Source organism: Canis lupus, chromosome X, assembly GCF_011100685.1.
Source record: "Canis lupus familiaris isolate Mischka breed German Shepherd chromosome X, alternate assembly UU_Cfam_GSD_1.0, whole genome shotgun sequence".
In the NCBI taxonomy this organism is placed as follows: domain Eukaryota; kingdom Metazoa; phylum Chordata; class Mammalia; order Carnivora; family Canidae; genus Canis; species Canis lupus.
In genome coordinates, this window is record NC_049260.1 from 60,102,937 (window position 1) to 60,115,286 (window position 12,350).

The following is a 12,350-nucleotide window of genomic DNA, read 5'->3' on the forward strand; positions in this document are numbered from 1 at the left end:
ATGAGATAGATCCGAAATATTTATACAACACAGAGTGTTAGCAAGTGCTAAAGGAAACAACGGATGATTTTGCTTTTTTGAGGGTTTTTTTAATCTGATTTGTGTTTCAATAAAGTGAAGATTAGATCACTCCAATATAAATCTTACTGGAGTTGAGTTATAAAGTGTTGTTATTACACTTCTGTATCAGTGGTTCGCTGACTTGGATTGTACACAGTAAACTTTTTTAAATGGATAATAATATAGGGCTGTCAACTTTTCACTTTGCCAAAATTAAAAATTTAAAGCCAAATACTGTTCATTTTCATCATTTTATAAAATAAAGACTATTTTAACACACCCTCCACAAATTAGGAAACAGTTTCAGAATAAAGGGTGGTTCTTTAAACTTAATAAAAGCATCTGTTTAGAAAACCTTTCTAAAATCATCTTTAATATGTACTACAGGGACGCCTGTGTGGCTCAGCAGTTGAGCATCTGCCTTCAGCTCAGGGTGTGATCCCAAGATCTGGGACTGAGTCCTTACAGGGAGCCTGCTTCTCCCTCTGCCTATGTCTCTGTGTCTCTCATAAATAAATAAATAACATCTTTAAAAAAAATACATACTACATTTGTCATTTCCAATGGACAAGGAAAAACTTTCTTGAACCACTTTGGGTAAAAACAATGTTTTGGAATGAATGTGTGTGTATACAAACACACACACACTCACATAAATGTAAAATGTTGAATAATAAATTGCAAGTAGGAAAACATAGTTCACTTGCAGTTACAAGATCTCATATCACCATTTGGGCAGTACAATAATAACCAATAAAAATACAAATACTAATCTAGTTACACTAAAGGTTACTTCTATTATCTGGTTTGTTTGTATTTACAAGTTCAAAAAAAGGTCTAAAATTCTATATGATCTGTAAAACTTGGTTAATTTTAAGAAACCATAAAATTTTTCTTCTTTCAAACTCTAGCCTCCTAAGAATAGGTCTACTAAATGGAAAATCAAAATATATAAAAAACTACCTAATTTATACTCAAGTTCTAGACTGTCATGAAATAACTGAGAAATATACACATGAGATAATAAAATACAATTTTATATCAACTGTGAAATTACATAATAAATCATGGAAAATTCAATGAGATCCATACAATGAAAAATTACATGATTTATCAATCAACAACCTTCATTAAGAATATAATTTAAGAACAATCACAATCACTTTAGAAGCAGAAAAATAATACAAAATTCAGAGAATGTTCATTTTTCTCCAAACTGAAAAGTTACATACAGAGTGATGGAGATTCCCTTAGCTTTATCTCCCTAAGATACTTTAGATTTACCTTCTAACACCTTTTGACCAATGGAAATCCTAATGTATAGCCATGTATATTAAGCTAAAAAAGAATGAAATTAAATCATTTTGCATGACTGATGGCTCAAGTCCACTATGTCAAAGACACACTATATCATAAACCTAGCCTATCCCGTAACCTACACCTCAAAGTTAGAACTTAATTTGAAGGACCTAAGGGCTGAGGATGAACTTCAACCTGAGTAGTCAGCAAACATGTTGAGGTGAGATGTGTCCCATCTACAAAGCCTGCTGTGAGATGCTTTAAGGGAAACTCCACTACCTTAACTCTTGAGTCACGGGCCACAGAGACTTCAAGGACATCATCACTTGAGAACCAGCTGAGGCTGGCAAAGCATCATTTTGGAGGCCTCGGCTGGACCCATGCTGGTATACATGTGATGGATGTATAGTCATGATCCCTAGTTGATTTGTTTGCTCTGAAGTTTCCTTTCTTGAGGCTTTCCAAGACGTTTCTGAGAAAATCATCCAGGCAACAAGGTACTGCCCCCCTGGAATCTCAATGCTCAATATTACATCTTGGGGCAGGTGTAGCATCCAAAGCAGTCACGACTCTATCAGAAGCATTAGAGGAACAGGCTGTGCCACTCTGTGGCAGAAAACCTGGGCAGAGCTGGAAGTAATGGAGCCACTCCTCCATTTTCCTGAAAGGAAGGGAAGGGAGAAGGGGAGAAAGCAAAACAATATGGGAGGAAGGGTAAAAACCCACAAAAAAAAAAAAAAAAAAAAAAAAAAAAACAATGATCGGAACTGGTGCATGAGAGAATAATAGAACCCCAAAACCCAAACAAGCTAAGGCTTCTAAATCATATAATACCACAATAATGTCTTATTACCCCTTATATCTTCATCTACTAAAAGAAACCAATAATAAAATAAGGAATAAGCCCAACAATGCAAAGACGAACAAGCAAGCAGGAAAGAGAGAGAAAGAAGGAAGCCAAGAAAGCCTTAAGTTATTCTGATCCTATCTAGAAAGAAAGAAAACACATAATGTTCTTCACAAAAGCACTCAAACAGGGAAAGAAAGTAAACTACCTCTTGCTGATACATAAATCAGTAATTCAAAACATTAAATTTCTAAGTTAGGAGCAATCAAGAGAGGAATCTGTTGCACCATGGAGGTTTTAAAGAAACAGCCATTACAAAAGCAACACAAAATGTTAGAGCTAGAAAAAAGGACCTTAGAATCCAATTCTGTCATTTTACAGATGAGGAAACAGGCTTAGAAAGGGAAAATGACATGGTCAAAGAAACAAAGCTAGTTAGTGGTAAAGCCAGAAGTGGCACCTAAGATCCTGAATCCCAATATTCTCTAATTTTACTATGCCAGTGCTATATTCTCTACTCATTCACTACTACTATGCTTATGAGCACTTGGTGAATTTACTATAATCATATTCCTAAAGATATCTGTATTTCATTGATCTCCAAATATGTACTTAGAAATGAAAGAATTGAAGCTTCAATTTTTAAAAATAAGAGTTCTAGGGATCCCTGGGTGGCGCAGCGGTTTAGCGCCTGCCTTTGGCCCAGGGCGCGATCCTGGAGACCCGGGATCGAGTCCCACGTCGGGCTCCCGGTGCATGGAGCCTGCTTCTCCCTCTGCCTGTGTTTCTGTCTCTCTTTCTCTCTCTCTGTGTGACTATCATAAATAAATAAAAAGTAAAAATAAAAATAAAATTTAAAAAAATTTAAAAAAATAAAAATAAGAGTTCTCAAAATCTTTAGTCCAGCATGCTCCATTTCTAAAATGCACTTAATAGGCCATCTCAGATACATCCCTAAAATCTACTGTTTTATCTTTAAAAAGTTCTGAAAACAGGTTTGAAGAAAATGGCTAAATGAAAAATATACTTTTAGAAGGCCAAAAACTACGGTGCATCCAAACACAAAGATGGAAAAAAAAATTTTGTTTACATTTGTGCACAAGATCACAATAAAATTAGTTTAAACTGAGAATTCTGAATAAGATTATAGGTTTAAAAGCATACCCTTTAGAGATATAAAACAAGTACCTAAGTATATGCTATGCTAAAATACCATACCATATTCAAAATGGTGATATGTAAAATAATTCAAATGACTACAGCCAAAGAATGTTGAAAATTTTTTGTGAGAACAAGGTGGTGAGCCTTCTTCTTCTAATAAAGTGTGAGGCAGTAACAAATGTTATATGCTTCAGGATTAAGAATATAAACTAAAACATGAATTATCATGGAATTCCTCATCTTCAAAATCTGTATTAGTATTTTTAACTCCTTAGTTCAAAATTAGTAATCTTGATATGAACCTTTCTATAAAATTAACGATCTATACTCAAAAATGGTGGAGTTTATGACATAATGATGTAACTAAATAATCAAAAAGCTAAAAAATGGTTTGAAACACATTTTAGTCATATGTCCTACAATGTTTGCAGTTAATGAAAAAACAGCACTGTTCTCTTTTTAGTGAGGGTACCAGGAAAATTAGTATCAAATAACTTTTTTAAAAAATCTTGGAAGTAGAAATATAAAAGCTGTATGAAATTAAGAACCCATAGTTTATTAACAATTTATACAAAGGCTATTATGTTTGAATAAACTCGAATCACAAAATGTACATTTCCTGATTTTATGAAAAATCTAAGGCAGTTTCAGAGGAAATTTTAACAAGAAAAATTTTATTAACATTGATATAAATTTAGAAAATTTGATCATCTTAAAGAACTAGTTTAATATTTTCTTATACTTGAAAGGTAACAACAAAATTGATTCATCTCATTTTTACCTAAAACTTCAAAGCTAAAGACAAAGGAGACACAAATTGTCAAAAAAAGGAATCATTTTTGCTAACACTAGAAAATGCAAACTCTCTTGGGGGAGGAGGGGGCTATTTTCCGCTCTCTAAAACTTACAATATCACCAAAGAACAGAGAACAGGAAAGGAAGGCTAAATATAATGTTTAAATCTTAAGCAGAAATATCACCACTACTGACCATATTTCTTTCCTTGCTAAAAATTCTAGCATAAAAAAAGATCTTATGGCAACTGCAACCAGTTATCTACAAACGGATCCTACCTACTGACTAAACATCTATATATACTTAAATGACTTACAATACTTACCTGCACTATAAAAACAAAGTAAACTGAAAAAGAGTTACCTTAAAATGGCTGGAATTTAAAACCCTTACTCAAACATAAAAATAAGTAAAATGCTTCATTTAAAATACTAGCTTTGTTTTTCAAAACAATAAAGGGGAACCAAAGCAATTTTGGTGACCAAACAGGACTACCATGAATAAAAGAACATTTCACAGAGAAAAAAATTATTCCAGATTTAGCAAATTCGTATAAAGACTAGATAAAGACAAGTGTAGAAGATGAATATTCTGAAAAGTGATTAAAAATGGAAACCAAATGAAAAGGCTTCTGCTGAAGGGACTTGAGAATATATTCAAGCCAGCATTAAACATTGCTGAAATCAGGTAAACCAGTCATTAAATATCTTCATTAGCATGAACAACATCCAGGAACAATTAATTACTTCTGAAAATATGCTGAATTAATAGCACAGAACCTTCACCAACAGAATACCCCACCAAGCTAGTAGGGAAAAAACAATCATTTGTATATTTTCCAGTTGAAAAGTAAATTATCACCAAATAACAAAATAATTGGAAATGTTTAAAGCTACAGTGTAGTCCCACTATAATTAAGGAGAACTTCTATTAATAATGGGCAATTCCAGGGCACCTGGGTGGCTCAGTGGTTGAGTGTGTGCCTTCAGCTCAGGTCATGATCCTGGGGTCCTGGGATCAAGTCTTACATCAGGCTCCCCACGGGGAGCTTGTTCTCCCTCTGCCTATGTCTCTGCCTTTCTGTGTCTCTCATGAATAAATAAATAAAACCTTTAAAAAACAATAATAATGGGCAATTCCTTTAAGCAATCTTCATATCAAATTTTGCTTCTATGTAGTAAGTATTTAGCCCCAACAAGAAAGAAATTATGAGAAAAACTATGGAGTACTACTAGACTCAATTAAACATTCTTCAATTATAAGGTAAATATTTGTATGTGTGTGTCAGGGGAGGGTATCTATATAAAAATCTCATCTTTTAGTCAAAATTGGAATAAAAAAATATTTGCTTAGAAAAAATCTATAAATAAAGAACATACTGAAAATAATTCTTTTTCTGAGAGAATGGACTCTTCATTGGTTTATTAGTATGCAACTTCTAAAGATAAGCCCAGTTTAATGATCCTCAACACTAACACTGTTAAACTTGAACCAACTCCCATCTTATCACTGAGGCTAATTCAAAGTTGAATAAACTACCATCTTATCACTGGGGCTAATTCACAGTGCAGGTAATTCAAATATAGGACATCAGAAAATGTTTGGTCTTAATATCCCTTTTAAGAAACATAATGTATTTTCAATGCCAGCTGAATGTAGATATGCAACAATAAAAAAATTACATGAATGTATTTTCAATGAAAGAACCAACTCAAAACACAATAGGTATTTAAAAGGCAACATTAATATAATGGCATATTCAAATAACTGACTTTAAAATTACATGTATCATTTATAAAACCTGACAAACTGTTTCACATTATTCTCCCTTTCAAAAAGTAAAGTCTAAACTATAAAAATCTACGTAAATTCTCAATTATACAAAATTCAAACTATAAAGTTAGTCTACTATTTACATTTCTTTCTAAAATGCTCAACCAAAAGAAAAAGTTAAACTATCAACCTATTTTTTCATTGTTTATTAAATAAACGCAATTAAACGCAAAATTTACAAGTTAGACTACTTTATCTCACAATAGCATACATTTACTTTCAAATATGAATGCTACAAAACAGTATGCTAAAATAACAAATTTATATATTCACACCTACTAAAATATTCAGGACATGGCTAAGTATTTTAAATGACCTCAAAAACTATCATCGCTTTAAAAATAGAAAAGATACAAACAGTACTAAAATCCACTATAAAACTTTCTTATAAATATATATATAAGTATATATTTCATATATAAGTAACATGTTTAGAAAAGTCTAAGTATTCACTGCCTCAATTTCAGAAATATCAGAACTTCTTTGGCTACAAACTACCCTCCATATCTTGATCTTAACAAATTTTTTCAACTTTCATGAAAAGATACATTATAATTAAAATTAAATTCTTGAACAAGAAAAAAGTTTTATAGAAATTTATTGCATCCAAACACTTAAGCACTGGCATTAATACACTATTTACCTCTCCATAAATGTCAACACTGAAAATGTATTAACACTGCTAAATAATCAAGGCATATGAAATGTATACATAATTTATACACAATTCCACAATTGTGTACAAATTTACACACAATTACAATATACTGTGTACTAAAATACATCCTACTCAAAAACTGTGAAATTGGTAAAAATAACTCCAAGACTTAATCATGCTCCACAAAATAAATTTTTAAAAGTTGCCTAGTGCATATTCAAATATGCTCAAATACATCATCTATGCTAAAATAGTTCCAGAAGGTAATCTGTATTCCCATCGTGGGTATTAAATACCTCTTTGGTATGTTGAAAATGAAACAAGTTATTAATGATATGTTTTATACAGGCACATTAAAATAAGTATAAAGAAAAATATGTCCAAGATAACATTCAGTTCTTCTCCAAACTACTGAATAGGGTTGTATTTTTTAATCACAAATACAAGATGGAATTAAATATATCTTCCAATAAAATACTTGCCAGTTACAGAGAGATATAATCAAGCAACTTAAAAGATGAAAATGATATTTATATTTTGACAAGATCTAACACAAATATAAAATTATCATACCTTAATGATACTCCCATTTGGTGGCTAAATATGAGATTAAGATTCATCACTCATATAGTTAAATTAGAATATAGCATGTTTTAAGCATTATTAGCTTTTTAATAACATTTGAGTAAAAAACAATTTGAGTCCTCGTGGTTTACAGGAAAACAAATTAGTCTAAATAAAGAGGAATTAAAGCATTTTAAAAGAGAATTTTTTTAAAAAAGAATTTTTAAATGCTTTCATAATCTTGCTATAATCGTGTATTATAAAAATTGCTGATGAATAAAATGTAGGCTTTTATTTACCATTCCATTCTGGGCCCCACCCCATCTCATAAAATAACTGAATACATAGATTTTTTTATTAAAAAAGTAGGTAAGCAGCATCTGAATCACTGTGCCCATGAATCTCTATTTTAAAGTACAAAATAAAATTGTTCATTTATCTTAATAAAAACTATTAGAAGAATGCTGATCTTAGAAACAGAAAACCCTATCAGCATCAAAAAGATAAAGAAAACAGAGCTAGAATAACAGCCACCCACAGCATTACTAACTCGATTTCCTACAAAATTATGACACAACTGCATGCATATTTTCATGTTTTTTTAATATTATAACTTATTAGGAATAAATGGTTAATATAGTATTCCTTAGTAAAACCATTAAGTCTATCATGGATAATTGGTGTTAGAATTTATCAGAGAAAATTTCATCCAACCTTTTCATTTTAGAAATCAAAAAATTTTTGCAGAGTAGTTAAGTCACTTGCGCACAATTACACAGAGGAGTTAGAACTAGAAATCAGATACTCTTATCCCCACTATTCCAAAATTCCATCTACTATATCACACAATCTTGTTGAAAATATAAGTGTGGCATACACTGTATTTCAGGAATGGTTTAAAAGATAGGTAAAAAAAAAATTAGGGTTGTATTCTTTAATACATTTATTTTCATTATTCTTTAGCCTTAGGATATGGGTGTGCTTTGTATTCTTTTCTTTTCCCAGCCACCCCTTAGGTTAAGTGAATCTACCTGTACAGGCTCCACTGTTTACTTCTAACCCACTATTTTAATCTTATTAAAGTTAATACTATCATACTATTTTATCTGAAAAATGTTTAAAATCCACATCAGTCTGGATACTTTGTAAATTGATACTTATTTTGAAAAGAATTTCTTAATCTTACATATCTGAGCAATCTCCTTTTTTTTCACTTTGAATGGGTCTTAATAAATCGGACCACTATATTAGATGGCAATTAAAAACAATAATCAAATATTGAGGAAAGAGAAGTCTGTTGTCACCAATTTACTGAGATATGATTTACTTTCATCAATAAAATAATCTGCCAAAATTAAAATATTCTCAAAAAATTATCACAATTTACATGGGAACGTAAAATTGACAGTGCTGTATTTATAACACACCCTATGCTAGGTGTGTTGATATTTATATTTACTTTCTTTTAAGGTTTCTGAGCTTTAGCCCATTTTCTGGGCTTTCTTTCAAACTTGCAGGAAGACTGTGAGCGAGTCTTTCTAAGGCGGGTACTCCTGGTTTTTACAACCGGCTTGCAGTTCCGTTGCTGCTGTTTCTGCCCACGCCTAGGGTGTGTTATAATCTTTTTAAAGTCCTTATAGATGGAATCATACCTATTCTCAGGATCATTGTCGTCATCATCATCATCCACTGTGACAGGAACTGATTTAGATAAGGCTTCATCTCCTTGAGGGGAAAAAAGTGTACTTAAAATTAGCTTTAAATTATCTACATAAGTAAAATCATGTAAAATATAACTGAAAGCCAAAAATTTTAACACAAATAGTGGGTTCTAAACTGTACTCTGGATCTAAAACATGAGAAAAAAATTTATAGGGAAAGCACAATAGGGAATTTATTAAGTACCAGCAGTAAAACAATAGTTGGGTTTTATGTATTTCAAAGTTCCTTCCCAGAATACAACAGTTCTAAAGCTAATCCTTCCCAGTAACAAGTCTTTATCATCTGTCATCACAGTACAATAACTTTCTTGCTATAATAAGTAAGCATTTTAGTGATCCATTTTAAGTTTAAAGTTAAGAGAACTTTAAAAAAATAAAGAGATCTTTAATTTATCCTGTTAAATTAAAGAATAGCAAAATTACTATAAATATTTTGGTAGTAGCAAGTAAGAAAAATATACTTAAATCTGTATCATACTCATGACCAGAATTACCAAGAGAAATATTCAAGAACAGTAAAATTGATTTCCTTATAAAAAAGCTACATTGCTATCCTTTTGATTAAAAACCTAAAGAAGGCAAGATTTGTGCATTTCACTGTATGTAAATTTTACCTCAAAAACAAACTTATATTGTGACCTCTAAATAATACTGAATATTAAATTAATGCTAAATACTAAATTATTAATACTAAATAATAAAGCTGAAGTAACTAGGGAGTGGTATGCTGATGTTTACCATTTATATTGAAATGCAGCAAGGATTTCAAGAGCATTACATTGAGTGAAAAAAGCCATTGATGAAAAAAGCCAATCACTTCGTGATTCTACCCCAAAATAACAAAATTAGAGATGAAAATGAAATTAACACTTGCCAGGGGTTAAGAATGGGGACAAGCAAGGGGATAAGTATAAGCTAGCACAAGGGAATCTTGTGATAAATCATTCAAGTATCTTGGTTGTAGTGGTTATAAAAAGCTACATGTGATGCAATTGCATAGAACTATACTTACAAATACATACAAGTACAAACAAATCAGTGCATGAAAAACTGGTGAAATTGCAATAAATCTTCAGTTTCCTGGTTTTGACATTGTACTACAGTTATATAAGATGTCACCATTGAGAGAAACTGAATGAACGTTCAACACCTCCCTGTATGGTTTTGTTCTGTTTTGCAATATCCTGTGAATTTATAATTCAAAATGAACAGTTAAAAAGGCAAAAACAATAGGTACATTGATGGATAAAAAGAAGGATATATAAATAGATATGTGATAAAGCAAAAGATAGTACAATGTTAATGACAGAAACTTCTCTGTTTATTTAAAATTGCTTTCAGGGCACCTGGGTGGTTGAATTGGTTAAGTCTCTGATTCTTGATTTTGGCTCAAGTCATGATCTCAAGGCCAGGATATCGAGCCCCACATCCAGCTCTATGTTGAGTGTGGAACCCTCTTGAGATTCTCTCTCCCTCTCCCCGCCCCAACTCAAGCTCCTGCTCCCACAATCACTCTCTCTCTCCCTCTTGGTCTTGTTCTCTAAAATAAATAAATAAATCTTTTTAAAAATAAAATGAAATTGCTTTATAATTAAAAATAGGGAGAAAATGTTGAAGAAAAAAATCCATAAAGAACAATGACAACTATAGGTTCAGGATAGAAATATGGTGAATATAGAAAGGCAAAAATAAATCTTAGAATATCCTACCAAACTCACAATAAATACCTCAGGCAGACCAATCTGCAAATGAAATATTACTAGGAATATTACTGTTATTCCTCTATTATACCTTTCAAAATCTGACACATCCTTCAAAGTTGAGTTCAAATGCTACCTGTTCTTCTAAGTCTCCTTCTAATATTTAGATTAAATGGCTCACTTGCTATATTTAGCACACAGCTCCATTTTTGTTTTATATATGTCTTCTGGTATTTTTTTAAATAATGACTTATCTATGTCTATCTTGTTCACTGGACTGCGAACTCCTCAAACTCCTAGGACCAAGTGCTTCATTTTGGTTGCTCATGCCATTCTTAAGTCCCAATTTTTCAAGTAAACTACTGGCCTCGTAACAGAATATCCAACTATGGCTGAATAAATTGGAATCATCTAAATATATGAGAGCAGGGGAGGCATTTTAGAAGTTCAAAAATATTGTTCCTTTAAGTTGGACATATTAGGAAAATATACTATGTTCATAAATGCATACAAATTATCAAGGAATGTCACCTGTCATTGACTCACATACAAACTTATCTTGAAACACAGTACTTTTTATAGTGCTTATTTTAACACCCTTCATAATTTTTTTCTGCTTAGGCATTTTTACAAAGGCCAATTTTTAGATGTGTTAATTCCCAAGCAAAATTATCTTTTTTTTTACCTAAAGTAATCAGGTTTTTTAAAGATGTATTTTTTAAAGATTTTATTTATTTATTTATTCATGAGAGATACAAAGAGAGAGAGAGGCAGAGACATAGGCAGACATAGACAGAGGCAGAAGCAGGGTCCCCGTGGGGAGCCCAATGTGGGACTCGATCTCTGGACCCCAGACTCCAGGATCATGCCCTAAGCTGAAGGCAGACACTCAAACACTGAGCCACCTAGGCATCCCTAAAGTAATCAGTTCTTAGGAAATACTCAGGGTAAAGGAAATGCCAATAAGGCTTATTCCACCAAATAGTTGAGAGATTGTCATCTGCAGAAGAGCTCAATTCTCAAGGCTTCTGTGGATACATACGTGAAAAAGGACCACCTCCTGATCAGCACAATGGTCCTTCAGAACAAAGTTACATGAAACACAATGATCAAAATGGAACACAGTGATCTAGACTAATGCGCAAAGAAGGAATTCTTGGGAAATGCACCCTACAAATATTTGCCATACATTGCCATCTCTTAAGATCTAATGAATACATATTACTTATTATACTAGATATTAATAGTTCCAAACATGAGAGGTATATCATAGAAACCTCTCATATGTGTCAAATCAAGTTACATTTTGGGAAATGAAAACTAGCAATTGAAATCAAACATGCTGATTTCATTAGGGAAGATGTTTAATCATGTAAACCAGTTTTCTGAAGTTTAAGATTAATTCAATCACCTACACTTTGCCACTGATAATACTCCATGTAACTACTCACAATTTATTATTCTTACACTCTAATCTGTAATAAGAGTTTTCCCAACTAACCTGGTAACAAAACATTGATATGATATCTAAGTAAGTATTAGATTGAATACAAACAATCTCTTATTCTACCATACAGTTGAGACTTGAACAACACAGCTTTGAACTACACAAGTCCACTTGTACATGTAGTTTTTGTAATACACTATATTTTCTCTCCCTTATGATTTTATTCCCTTTTCTGTAGCTTACTTTATTTTAAGAATACAGTATA

At 31.9% G+C, this 12,350-nt stretch overlaps 1 protein-coding gene across 6 annotated transcripts in view; it reads right to left on the reverse strand.

Annotated features, from left to right (window-relative positions):
* The window catches only part of ATRX (ATRX chromatin remodeler), a 332,654-nt gene that overhangs the window by 185,774 nt on the left and 134,530 nt on the right, over positions 1–12,350 (reverse strand). For all 6 annotated transcript variants that reach the window (XM_038587761.1, XM_038587760.1, XM_038587757.1 and 3 more), the window contains one exon: positions 8,870–8,942. In XM_038587761.1, coding sequence (XP_038443689.1) covers positions 8,870–8,942 — 73 coding nt within the window. The remainder of the gene's footprint in view (positions 1–8,869; positions 8,943–12,350) is intronic.